At 40.5% G+C, this 13,562-nt stretch overlaps 2 protein-coding genes across 7 annotated transcripts in view; one reads left to right on the forward strand and one right to left on the reverse strand.

Annotated features, from left to right (window-relative positions):
• The first annotated feature begins 2,194 nt into the window (after window positions 1-2,194).
• On the forward strand, window positions 2,195-12,001 carry prg4b (proteoglycan 4b). Of its 3 annotated transcripts, XM_057841352.1 has the most exons (14): window positions 2,195-2,258; window positions 2,358-2,436; window positions 2,624-2,740; window positions 5,041-5,163; window positions 5,561-5,611; window positions 6,388-6,444; window positions 6,580-6,774; window positions 7,060-9,096; window positions 9,314-9,400; window positions 9,651-9,787; window positions 9,890-10,046; window positions 10,146-10,253; window positions 10,650-10,778; window positions 10,988-12,001. In XM_057841352.1, the coding sequence occupies exons 2-14, from the start codon at window positions 2,370-2,372 to the stop codon at window positions 11,092-11,094; spliced, it is 3,372 nt and encodes a 1,123-aa protein (XP_057697335.1). In that variant the 5' UTR covers window positions 2,195-2,258; window positions 2,358-2,369; the 3' UTR covers window positions 11,095-12,001. The 3 variants fall into 3 exon arrangements, with proteins under 3 accessions (XP_057697335.1, XP_057697336.1, XP_057697337.1); XM_057841353.1 differs by lacking the exon at window positions 5,041-5,163 and having other exon boundaries at window positions 2,196-2,258; XM_057841354.1 differs by lacking the exons at window positions 5,041-5,163; window positions 5,561-5,611 and having other exon boundaries at window positions 2,196-2,258.
• tprb (translocated promoter region b, nuclear basket protein) overlaps window positions 11,682-13,562 on the reverse strand; it is a 48,364-nt gene continuing 46,483 nt past the window's right edge. For all 4 annotated transcript variants that reach the window (XM_057841350.1, XM_057841351.1, XM_057841349.1 and 1 more), the window contains exons 49-51: window positions 12,177-12,304; window positions 12,011-12,097; window positions 11,682-11,822 (exon numbers count right to left, since the gene is read on the reverse strand). In XM_057841350.1, coding sequence (XP_057697333.1) covers window positions 11,773-11,822; window positions 12,011-12,097; window positions 12,177-12,304 — 265 coding nt within the window. In that variant the 3' untranslated portion in view covers window positions 11,682-11,772. The remainder of the gene's footprint in view (window positions 11,823-12,010; window positions 12,098-12,176; window positions 12,305-13,562) is intronic.

The raw sequence follows: 13,562 nt of genomic DNA on the forward strand, positions 1-13,562 counted from the left end.
TCACCCAGATATAGGGCCAGAGCGCTATAATGACAAGAGGAGCTAAACAGCAGATTAAAAGACTAATTTCTCGTCATCTACGCTTTGCCAAATTGTTGCATATAGTTGAATCATCTTACAATATGATTTTAATTCCAGTAAAAGTTATTATAAATTTTTTATGGTGTCACAAGCACTCTTTTTGTGCCAAACCTGTCCACAGTGTAAAGAAATTTGGCCTGCAAGGTCAAATGTGTATTACAGTTGGCCCACCAGGATAGGGAATGCATCATTAATACAACAACACACCCTGCACCCCCCCCCCCCCCCCCAAAAAAAAAGAAACCAAAAAAATTCCCATTGTTTTGCTGTGTGTTACTAATCTTCTTGGCCACATTTTACACTTTTCGTCCCAAAATTGGCCAAACAGAAGGGAGGCAGATGATCTGTTCACCCAAATAAAAGGACAGACTTTGGTGCTGCGTATGTGTTTGTAGCGCTTCAATGAAATTTTCCTTCACACACATTTACTACTTCAAAGCAGGGACTGTTAATAGATTGAATTTTCAATGAAGCAAATTCTCCTTTTTTGTTGTTTGTGTATTGTTCTTGTTAAGTGTAACGGGAATTTCCAGCAAAAACAAACAAACAAAACCACAAAATCTACAGATAGACAAAATGTATTTGATTGGTTAATGAATAAAACCACTGATGTATTTTATTTAGGGCTGTCAAACGATTACGGTTTTTAATAGAGTTAATCACAGCTTAAAAATTCATCGCAATTCAAACCATCTATAAAATATGCCATATTTTTCTGTAAATTATTGTCGGAATGGAAAGATGAGACACAAGACGAATATATACATTCAATACACTGTACATAAGTACTGTATTTGTTATAACAATAAATCAAGATGGCATTAACATTATTAACATTCTGTTTAAGCGATCCATGGATAGAAAGACTTGTAGTTCTTAAAAGATAAATGTTAGTACAAGTTATAGAAATTTTATATTAAAACCCCTCTTAATTTCTTCATTTTAATAAAATTTGTAAAATTTTCAAACAAAAAAATAAACTAGTAGCTCGGCATTGTTGATGTCAATAATTACACAATGCTCATGGTGCTGAAACCCATAAAATCAGTCGCACACAAGAGCCAGCAGAGGGCGACAAAACACCAAAAAACACAAGTAAGAACTGGACATGACACTGTGCTGTCATCTTAATCCAGGGGTGCTCAAGTCCAGTCCTCGAGAGCTATCCAGCTTGTTTTCCATTTCTCCCTCCTCCAACACACCTGACTCAAATAATCAGGAACATTATCAGGCTCCTGCAGAGCTTGCTGATGAGCTGATCATTTGATTTAGGTGTGTTCAAAGGAGACATGGAAAACAAGCTGGATAGGGGCTCTCGAGGACCGGACTAGGGCACCCCGTTTTAATCTGAGCGGGGCATGTGCGTTAAATGCGTCAAATATTTTAACGTGATTAATTTTTTAAAAATTTGCCGCCCGTTAACGCGATAATTTTGACAGCCCTAATTTTATTACACATTTGGGTCCTTTTATCTTTATAATATTAACTTTTGCTTGCCCCAGATGCAATGCTTAAGCAAAACATGTACAACTGGCATCAATTCTTACAAAAAATATTTAAAAAAAAAAAAAAAGAAAGAAAAAGAACCCTCGATGAAAACCACACCCCCGTCCCCCAAAATTAATCTAACTTTTAATGTGAAAGGTCTACGGTAGGGTTTACCTTGATAAAATCCAAGGGTGAAGAGCATTATTACTATGAATCATAAACATGGATCAGAAAAGTTTAGTCAGTTCATGTATTCCAGTAATGACAAAAAACTTCCCCAGTGAAAAATTTGTTAATATGTTAATGTCATTTTAATTGAAAAACTTTCTTTTATCTAACTTGAGCAGGAAATACAAAAGTGGGGAGAGACAATCAACTTTGATGAACAAGGTCACATGAATAACTTCATAAGCATGTAGTAACAGCTTCCTAACCCCTTTCCTTCTACGTATGCCACAATTTTATAAAGTTGATGTTTTCAGAAGTCTGGCTGGCACAGATCTGTATCGGCGTACTTCCAGGTGTTTGTGAGGAAACCCGCTGTCTGAACAAGACCCTCCCTGCAGCCTGTGAGGTCATTTTCAGTATAGGACGGATTTGCCAATTATGACGAAGTTAGCCGGCCTCGCAGCCTTTAAAAGCAGCAGGAGTTCAAAGTCAGGCAGAATTAACACATAGCCGTACGCTTGGTAGGGACATTTTTTTGTGTGTGCAGGAATGTTAGTCATTCACTTCAGCTATAAAAAAAAAAAAAAAAGGATTTCATGATTTAATTTGCTTACTTTCAGGTATACGAGAGAATGTCTTGGACTCCACTATGTTCACTTTTTCTCCTGGCATGTGCCTTGACTCCAAGTGTCAGTCAAAGTGAGTATGATGCTTTAGTTATACGCGGACTTTCAGTGCATGCTATGAGTAAACAAATTATTAATGACATAAGTGTTTGTTGTACTCGTTTGTGTTGACCACGTTGGCAATTATTTACCAGAATGAGAGTTCTGTGTGTCCTCTACTCCCACATTTCCCGTTATTCAATGCGCTTTCTCATCAACAGACAGTTGCAGAGGGAGATGCGGTATTGAGTACTACAGAGGTTACCTCTGCCAGTGTGACTACAGCTGTATAGCCTATGGCGAATGCTGCCTTGATTTTGAAACTTATTGTACCACAAGTGAGTGCCTATTTCTCCTTATATTGAATTTTACGTTGAACTGTTGCTCACCTGATCAAACCCTTTGCATTTAAGCAGATGAAGCATCGATTCATTTATAAGTACTAAATGTACACATACACTAGGGCAGGGCGATTTGGCAGCCCCAAAATTGCAAAACAATTTTTATTACCCGTATTGGCCCGAATATAAGACGGTGTTTTTTTGCAATGAAATAAGATTGAAAAAGTGGGGGTCGTTTTATATTCGCGGTCTAGACGTTATACCCATTCATGACACTAGATGGCGTCTGATATCATTGAAGCGAAGTTCTGTCATGACAGATCTCCGCTATTAGTTTAACCAGTTTGCATTATTTTATTACAATGTTTTTCCTTATTCAGATTTGTTTCAAGACTACAGTTAGTTAGACTTCATTTTGATGGTTAATGCAGTTATTGCAATGTTGTTGTTTTATCACAATAGATTGGTTTATTTACATTTAAAAAACTAGAAGTCATTCATTTACGAATGTTGTTGCACTTTAGTTTACATATTCAAATGTTCAGATATTAAGATTTGAATGAGGCAAAATAACATGCTTTTTCTCTCAAATTTATTGTTATAATCATTTTTTTCAGATGTACTGTAATTATTTTCTGTATGAAAATTAATTTGGTGTTTAAATAGTCTTTTTTCAAAGTTGAGTCTTGAAAAAGAGGGGGTCGTCTTATAATCAGGGCCGTCTTATATTCGGGCCAATACAGTATACTGGCCGGGCTCAATTCTTTTTCATGTTTTTTTTATATAACTCAGTTTTTTAACAGTTAATTTTTATAAAATGACATCGACCATTTTTTGTGAAGATTAAGCTATTTATGAAATGAAATTATTATTACAGTGCATAATATGTGTAATTTTCTTTCGTTTAGCTTTACAAGAGAACTCATCTGGAGAGTAACAAACCACTTGAAACGCCTAAATATTGGACTCTAAGGACTGTTCAAAATCTGCCAAACCAGTCAGTTTAGATTTGGCTATGGTTGATTGAATATGACATAGCTGTTGATGAGCTCGATCTAAAAATGTTTCTGATCTTCGATAGCAATCTTAAAATCGCTCAGCCCTAACATACATTCAAATTAACTGAATAGTGGCAATCAAAAAAACATTTCATCATTCAAAAATATGTCTGTTTTTCTTGGGAAGCCAGGATTTTAACTAGAGCTGAAACGAATACTCGAGCAACTCGAGTTTAAAAACTGACCCGAGTAATTTTATTCACCTCGAGGAATCGTTTAATTTTGCCAGCTCTAAGCATCACGTTTTGCCAGACTACTTTTAATGCGGGAAAATGCGCTGACGTCATGTGCTTGGAGGAAGAAGCAATAAATACCTGACTGCAGCCGACAGCCGCTAAAAACTACGCCCGCATGACGGTGGTAGCAGGTAGCGGCTGCTGCCTCTCATAGATATCATCTATATATAACAAGATACGGACTGACAGACTCGGTGGTGTTAGTAAACAGCCGCCATCTTAAATACAGGTGTTATTTAATCTGTAAAAACATAGCGCTGAAGAGTGATAAGGTTGTAAAATAAAAACTTAATAATGCTAATTTTAGCCAAGTAGTCATTGCTAGATAAAACACCAAGTAGCACTGGTTCCTAATGTGCTCCAATGCAGCAGGGATCATACATTTATTTTGAACACTGCAAAAACTCAAAATCCTATCAGGACTTACAGTTTACAACAACTTAAAACTTAACTAGAACCTAAAAATAGCTTGACACAAATGGAAATTCAATTGAAACACGTAGGAAAAACACCTAACTTTTAAGTGATGTTTGTTATCAAGCGTACTGACATTTCTAGGTAAGAAATATACATATATTTTCATAAGAACTAGAAGTTTTTTGAGTGAAAGCAACAAATTAGTCTTTTTTATTCTAGTCACATCTGAGATGCAATTGTTGGCGGTTTTCAACAATGTACATCGAAAATAAAGAAATTGACTGAAAATGGTTCAATATTAGATGAAATGTCTTGTTTTCTCATGTATATTTATAATTGCTCTTTACCTAAGAAAAAACATGTTTCATATGATTAATCGATAGAATTTTCAGTCGATTACTAAAATATTCGATAGCTGCAGCCCTAATTTTAACTATTTAACGATACACTAACAATACTGGCTTTTATTGTCAGGTAAATTCATATTGTTGTCTTGTTCTTCAAGTATAATGTCATTGCTCGTAGATGACAGTTTCTTGCTGTAGCTCACTGCGCAGGTGTTTCGTGTTGCATTTATCTGCTACAGAGAACTCCTGTAGAGGTCGATGTGGGGAAACGTTCAAGAGAGGCCAACTGTGTAGCTGCGACTCTGATTGTGTTAAATACAAGCAGTGTTGTCCAGATTACAAGATCCACTGTGATGCAGAAGGCAAGCTTTGTCCTAAACATTCAGCATGATCAGTGTAGTGTTCTGATATGAGGATACAGTAGGAAATTCAGTGCATTGGCCATACTCATGACTGACAACTAACTTGCATGCACATAACAATCAAATAGGACAGGCACACATGCCCGTAGAGTAGCAAATACACTCGCATGACAACCAGCATGTGGCATGCAGGGAACTACATGACACATTTGGCTTATGTTTTTTTTTTTTGTATCAATGATTGATGTGAAGGAGAATAATCAGCACCAGGGATGAGTAGTTCATGTGATAATATAGATACTAAAAATCCTCAAGGTGTGTTTAATATAAAAGGTTTGATTTGAGTAGTAGATTAGTGTAGATACAAACTAACACCTATTCGTCAATATTCCAACAGAGGAAACTGTAAATGAAGCAGAACAGCCATTCAGCGGGGCAAATGATGAAGGTAACAGCTTGAAATTTTCGTCCAACATGAACGGATTCCATCAATAGAAAACAAGTTCATCCGAAATATGCTTGACCTAATCTGCAATTCAAATGAGCAAGACTTAATTATATTTGTGAGCAATTTTTCCAGTCTGTCTCCATTACTGTTGTTTGCTCACCATCAGAACAGACCATGAAACGTAGGCTTGAGTGGCCAACAATAACACAAGTAACCAGTGCAGTCATTTGTGCGGGAAAAGGATGGGCACATATTCACGCCCAAGAGTGGGAAAACAAAAGGGATAGTAGGGTATAGACTCTGTGGGTAATTGCATCGAAATGCCAATCAAGGATGGGTGGGACCACTACTTTGGGCGATGCCCTGACAAAAGTGAAACTGATGATTGGAAGCTGTACATGCCCTGCGATTGGCTGGCATTTAACTCTAGGTGTACCTCGCCTCTAGCGCATAGTTGGGCTAGGCTTTAGGACCCTTGCGACCCTTGTGAGGATAAGCGGTGCAGAAGATGAATGACTAGGAGCTCTGCCCTTTTTCAAGTTGATTGAACTTTACCCTAATAAATGGTGTTATAGACGAGTGGAGCAAATTTTCCACTGACGCCTTCCAAGACTTTTCAAAGGCTGAATTAAATCCATATGTTCTTCCATGTTTTGCTGCTGTAGATGTAATACCCAGGGAGTTCCATTACTTGTTCCTTAGAATGAATGTATTTTAAAAATATTCATTCAGGCGTTGGCTTACAGACACATTTGTATCATATTTTCCCATGACAGATAATTATGAAATTCCACTGGTGAAGCCAATATCCTTTCCACAAGATGCCAGCGATGGTGAGCAACTTTATGGGAAAGATTATTACATTTGTTCTTCATGAAACTGTCCACAAAGTGTAATGTTTTCACACAATAGCATCGCAAACACACAATAGGTATGTACACTTTCTAAGGATGACCTTTTCTACACAGAGGAGCCAGAGAGCACTAGTGGGTACGAGTCGACACCAGCCGAGTCATTGGATCCAGTTTCCAATCAGCCCACCTTGATAACAGAAACTCCAAAAACAAGCACGGAAGCAGTTTCATTGGCGATGACGCCAACAGAAGACGTTGAATCAAACACTCTTGACATGGCTGATGGCAGCACAGCCACTGACGATGCAGGTATGTTAAGTTTCTGGTAGGATGGGCAACTTGAGGCTGATTTTGAGCTTCACGCCTGCAAATACACTTTAGATACCCCTTGTCTTTTCAAGGTTTCATGTTCAACCAAACTAAACTGTTATGCTGAACATACAAGGTCAGGAGATGGAATCTTTGAAATAGTGCTTATGAACCAAAGGAATTTATATTTTACAACGTTTACTCATTCAACTGTACGAGAGTTCCTGGACCATTATACCACTAACGCTTGTCATTGTGATTCATCTATTGTTTTTGCATTTCCAGATCGCAGTGATATCACTGCTTTTCCAGACTCAGGAAAAACATCAGCATCCGACCAAATTTCTGACAAACTCACTCCAACTTCAGCACTCCAACCAGAATCTTTGCCCGCAACTGACACCACGCTACAAAACACAGCACAGACCAATGTTCCGACTAAAGCTGCTTCTAACACAACAGAAGGAACACCCTTGTTTTCTACTGAAGCTCCGAGCATACCTGCAACTTTATACCCTTCACAAGAGTCCTCAATAGCTCCAGTGGCAACAGAACCCTCACAAGACCCCTCCACATCTTCTGCACCACCGGAACCCTCACAAGAGCCCTCCACATCTTCTGCACCACCGCAACCCTCACAAGAGCCCTCCACATCTTCAGCACCACCAGAACCCTCACAAGAGCCCTCCACATCTTCTGCACCACCGGAACCCTCACAAGAGCCCTCCACATCTTCTGCACCACCGGAACCCTCACAAGAGCCCTCCACATCTTCTGCACCACCGGAACCCTCACAAGAGCCCTCCACATCTTCTGTACCACCGGAACCCTCACAAGAGCCCTCCACATCTTCTGCACCACCGGAACCCTCACAAGAGCCCTCCACATCTTCAGTATCACCGGAACCCTCAAAAGAGCCCTCCACATCTTCAGTATCACCGGAACCCTCACAAGAGCCCTCCACGCCTTCAGTATCACCAGAACCCTCCACATCTTCTGCACCACCAGAACCCTCAGAAGAGGCCTCCACATCTTCAGTACCACCAGAACCTTCACAAGCATCCTCGACATCTTCAATTCCATCAGAACCCCCACAAGAGTCCTCCATATCTTCTGTGGCACCAGATCCTTCAAGATCTTCAATACCACCAGATCCCTCTCAAGCATCCTTCACAGCCTCAGTACGAACAGAACCCTCACAAGAGTCCTCCACACAGTCAATATCATCAGAACCCTCACAACAGTCAATATCACCTGAACCCTCACAAGAGTCCTCCACATTTATAATGCCACCTGAATCCTCACAAGAGTCATCCATGCCTTCAGTATCACCAGAGCCGTCACAAGAGTCCCCCACACCTTCAGTGGCACCGGAACCCTCAAAAGCCTCCTCTACGTCTTCAGTACCAAAAGAAACATCACAAGACTCCTCCACAATTTCCGTACCACCAGAACCCTCGCAAGAGTCATCCAAACCTTCATTATCACCAGAACCCTCACAAGCCTCCTCTACATCGTCAATACCATCAGAACCCTCACAAGCATCCTTTACATCTTCAGTACCACCAGATCCTTCACAAGAGCCTTCCAGATCTTCAGTACCCCCAGAAGGCTCACAAGAGTCCACCACACTTTCAGTAGCACCAGAACCCTCACAAGAGTCCTCTACCCCTTCAGTGGCAACAAAACCCTCACAAGAGTCCTCCGCCCCTTCAGTGGAAATAGAACCTTCACAAGAGTCCTTCATATTTTCAGCAGCACCAGAATCCTCACAAGAGTCCTCTACCCCTTCAGTGGCAACAAAACCCTCACAAGAGTCCTCCGCCCCTTCAGTGGAAATAGAACCTTCACAAGAGTCCTTCATATTTTCAGTTGCACCAGACACCACACAAGAGCTTTCGACAGCAGCCGAAAGCTCTGAGGCACCTAACGTTCCTGGTTCAACAACAATACTCCCACCATCAATCGCAACCACATTAGTCGTTGCAACAAGTGGCCCTTCCGTTCTGACGGACACTCAGAATCACTACACTGGAGTTTCTACCGTGGGGTCCGTCCTTGATGTCACGACAACTGTAAATCCCTCATCTACAGACACAGCACACAGTGATTCTACAGATGACGTTACCCATGCATCACCTTCTGTCGATCCAGTAACAGAAACCCAAAAACCAACTGGCCCTCGATTAACCAAACCCACATCGAAACCTCAGGATGAGCCAAAGCTTTCACTGACGACCACAAAAGCTCCCACGAATAAACCTGCTCCTAAACCAGTGGCATCAGCAGTGACTGTGGATAATTCCAGAGACTTTCAAAGAGGTAAACACTCATTTTAAATATCACAATAAGTGTAAAAAGTGTAATTTCACACATAGAACCGACATTGCTGGAGCCATTTTTTCTTAAAAAAATAAATTAGTGTAAAAAATAATCAGTTCAATGCCCAGAACCACCCACCTTCACATTCAATTGCTATAATAATATTTTCCCTGCAGTGATGACTTTATTAAAGAATTAAAGATGTCTTCATTTCCAGATGACAACAATGACACAAACTTGTGCAGTGGACGGCCTGCCAGCGCTGTCACGACACTGAGGAACGGCACAATAGTGGTCTTCAGAGGTTAGTGCCAAGAAGTAATATGAATGAGAGAAGCATTAGTCATCGTGGTTTCCAAATTGTAATGTGATGTGACATTAGGACAAAGTTCAGGCAGTAAAAAGATGGCGAGCTATAAATTTTCTTCTCAATTCAAAGCCTCTGACTGGGCTCAGCAAGTCAGCATACTTATCAGTATTTTATTTTTTTGAAACAGTCAACATGTTTATAACTTTTAAATAGAATTAAAGCAGTTTAATGTTGCGGTCCACAGGTCACTACTTCTGGTCTTTGGACAGAAACAGGTCACCCGGTCCTGCCCGTGATATCACACAAGCGTGGGGCGTCCCGTCCCCAATTGACACAGTGTTTACCCGTTGCAATTGTCAAGGGAAAACATACATCTTTAAGGTAATTTGCGTGACTTCTAATTTTTAGTCTTACAAAAAAAAAAAAAAAAAAAAAAAAATTCTGAAAGCATATTTTAATTATTGGGTTTCCTATGGTTTGCAGGGGAACCAGTACTGGAGATTTGAAAACAATAATTTGGACCCGGGTTACCCAAAGGCTGTCGAGACAGGCTTTGATGGACTTCGAGGTCACATCACAGCGGCTCTGTCTGTGCCTCAATACCGCAGCAGAAGAGAATCTGTCTATTTCTTCAAGAGAGGTTTGGGCCACATCCTACACTTAACAGCCAACTGTTGACCAAGCCACAATACAATACGTGGGGAATGAACTCATGACCACTGTCTGTCGATTCACCTAGGTGGAATGGTACAGAAATATTCCTACAAGTTTGGCACCGCTCCATCATGTAACAGGAAACCTCACTATACCATTTACACGGTCCGCCACAGAATGGTGCGACATGCAGGTAGGAAAACAAAACATTTCAGACAGAGGGTGTGGGCATTTCGATAGCACATTCCCAGCTCAAAACTAGTCATAATTAGCCTTGTAAGAGGGGAATTGGTGTGTTTATTTGTTCAGATAATGCAGGTTGTACCAAATTTCAGGGTGTTTTGAGTGAAACTGTGTGGGAAATGTCACAGTGGGCGAAAGCAGAGCAATTTAACATGCGGTGAACTTACGCAGGCCACTTTCGGGTTTCAACACAATCTTTCTGGAAAATGAGTCATTCTTCAAGTGAGAGGGACAACCTGCTCCTGTGAGATTTAACACATGGGAAAAGGCTTCAGCACCATTTATGAGAAACCTGAGGAGTGAAATGTTAACGAGTTGTTTTTTGACAAAGCCAATGTGTTTCCAGAGTCACTTTTGGGACCTACGATCAACATCCGAACTGCCTGGCGAGGATTCCCTACGACAGTCACCTCGGCCGTTTCCGTCCCCAGTTATAGAGAACCAGAGGGCTACAGATACTACGTCTTCTCTAGAAGTAAGTAACAGTAGAGATACACCTAATAAACAAGTTAAAATCATTTGAGTCTTGAACAGCGAATGTGTGTGTTTGGGTGTGTCAGACATAGATGTAAAAACGCCCTCAGAGAACAAGTTTATTGCTGATCTGACCGCAGTCAGAGTTCCTTCACAGTGCAAAAACAGCATTGACAAACCCAATAAAACATTTACGTTTGTCTCTTGCAGCTAAATCCTACAATATTAGGATGTATGGTGACCAGCCTGTTGTCGCTTCTCCGAGAGAAAACCCAACAGCTCAGAACAACTTCATCAACTGCCCCAAAACGCTCTGATGACCACAGACTTCACACTTCAAGAAGCTTTCGCACTGGACTGCTTTGAAACCTTTAATAACATTTTTCAGACATCACTTCAGGGATGTCCAGATCACGTTTGTACCAAAGTCCGAAAAAAAAGTTCATTTTAATAATTTTACTGTCCCACCGTGCCTCCATGATTTTTATTTTTTTTAAACAATAACGTAGAAAAACGCTCGTCTTTATAATGCTTCATTGAGTGAGTCCACTCAATTAGGCTCACGCTGCTAAGAACAGCCGCTCACTTACAGACAATGAGTTACCATAGCACACTACCGCTAGTGTTTTAAAAGCTACACAATGATTGACACATTCGACGCATTTGAAGGTAGCGCTCTCAAGCTTCTCTGGCAAGATCAAAGCTTGTCAATCATCGTTAACTGTAACACGCAAACTCCAGTGCACTGCTGACCAAGAAAAGCAGCAGGAGAGAGAGTGAGAGGCTGTACAACCAAGAAGCAGAAAAACAAATAATTTATTTTCAATTAAAAACCTGATCCTCTGAAAATTCCGATTACGTGATGGGGACATCCCTAATAAAAGCTACATTTATTTGTGAGAGATATAAAAGCAAAAATTTTTTATTTATAACAAGTGAACAAAATCAAGACCAACTGGAGAAGGCTCTGTCAGGATTTTCAATTTGTGGAAGATTCATCTGGCGATGCGTCTGCCGTAGACTCCGCGAGAAGGAAATGCTTGACCTGTTGGAGTACACATTGTGGTTTTAAGTATTGCATACAGATGCTTAATAACATGTGCATGTAAAGTTACAAAATGAAAACACTTTCAAAAAGCATGCAAAAAATATTAATTTTAGAGTCGTTACATTGTCTGTAAATGTATTTAATACTGTATGTAATAAAAATTGTCCAAATGTGAACATGATTACCTCCTCTCTTGGCACGCCCACCGCGGTTCCCCGGCCAACGCTGCAGTTGTCTGCTTGGTGCGGCCCTTGCTGGAGCGCTGCTGGTATCTGTGCGCATCAAAACATAGCATAATTAAAAAGACTACTCGAGTTGTTAACAAGAAGAACTTTCAGACACCAAGTGTACCTGCAGAGCTGGATGAAGGCTCCTGGCTGGTGGACGGTAAGCTGGCCGGGTCAGAGGCCTGACTGGGCTCCACCAAATCATCCTGTGACATCACAATATCCACCGAACTCTCAGCACTCGGCCTGGAACTGATGTGTAAAAATACAACATATGTCAGAAAACAGCAACAGTACGGGAGCATTTGAAACTGAAATGATGGCGAGCACCATGCCATGCAAGCATTAAAAGAAACGCTTTGCTCTGTGCTCAAAACACTGAATGAAGGTGCGCAGGACCCGAGACATGGTCATATTAACTTTATGTAAATTGTACTCATTTAACCTTATGCTAGCCTTCCTTTAATTATGACAACTGTTGGATTTGTGTCTTATCATCATGACAAATGTATCAACCGTGTGCTGGTTGTACTTGAAATCTTGAAAAACGAATTTCACTGGCTTTCTCTAGTTTTGATAGAAAACTCAGTGAAACTGTTAAAGTGCATGTGACACGAAAAAGCATGTTTATTTCATAATACACGCGGTATTTTATGCTCTTGAATGATATGGACCGCTTGGATGTGTGTGGAAGTGATCGCTATATTTATTTAGTTTTTTTTAAATCCCGCGCCATGAAAATGAGTGACTTCCGGCTTCGGTCTGGCATTGAGGAGGGCGCAGTGACGCGTACGGGTGAAGGCGTCCTCTTCACTATACAGCGTACTGTTGTGTATGAGGACGAAGGATTCAGCTGATTTTGCGGATTAATACGTTTATTTTTCGCATCACGCCAGCCAAATGGCTGTAGAAAAATCATTCTGTATGAGGGAGAGGCGTATGCGCCTTTTTGGAGTTTCAAAAGGTTCCCATTCACTGTGGATATTGGCCAAAACAAGCCCGACAACTGTGGGACCATTGGACTTACGAGGAAGTGAGTAAACATCTTGTTTTGTATTACCGTAATTTCCCGAATATAACGCGCACTTTTTTTCCCCAAAATCAACTTGTAAACTCATGGTGCGCATTATAAACGGGTACATAGATGGAGACAGAAATATATATGTATTATATATAAACAGATTTTTTTTTCATTGACACGGCCACGTTGTGTTGAAGAAACGTATGCGGCGACCCGTTGCCGACCATTACGGTACGTGACGTCACCGTTTTGTTTCGGTAATACTTCACTCTAATCGGCCGAATGATTTCGTCTGTGTTAAATTCTGCTTTTTTCACTATTCATAAAGCACAGAATTTAGTTTCTTGAACTCATTTGAGTCGACGTTTATTGCAGCTCCGCAATTCGGACCATAACAAATGTAAGGACACACACTTCCTGTGTCCGTCAACTATATCAGTCCCTCGGGAAACTCAAACCCAAATAACAATAGTTCCTTTTGTGACTGTC

Source organism: Corythoichthys intestinalis, chromosome 7, assembly GCF_030265065.1.
Source record: "Corythoichthys intestinalis isolate RoL2023-P3 chromosome 7, ASM3026506v1, whole genome shotgun sequence".
In the NCBI taxonomy this organism is placed as follows: domain Eukaryota; kingdom Metazoa; phylum Chordata; class Actinopteri; order Syngnathiformes; family Syngnathidae; genus Corythoichthys; species Corythoichthys intestinalis.

Bases quoted from the DNA above. Each gene is read 5' to 3' on its own strand.
- prg4b (XM_057841352.1), top strand. From the start codon at position 2,370: ATGTCTTGGACTCCACTATGTTCACTTTTTCTCCTGGCATGTGCCTTG. The intron at 2,437-2,623 runs GTGAGTATGATG...TCTCATCAACAG, and splicing joins GACTCCAAGTGTCAGTCAAA to ACAGTTGCAGAGGGAGATGC. The intron at 10,254-10,649 runs GTAGGAAAACAA...ATGTGTTTCCAG, and splicing joins CAGAATGGTGCGACATGCAG to AGTCACTTTTGGGACCTACG.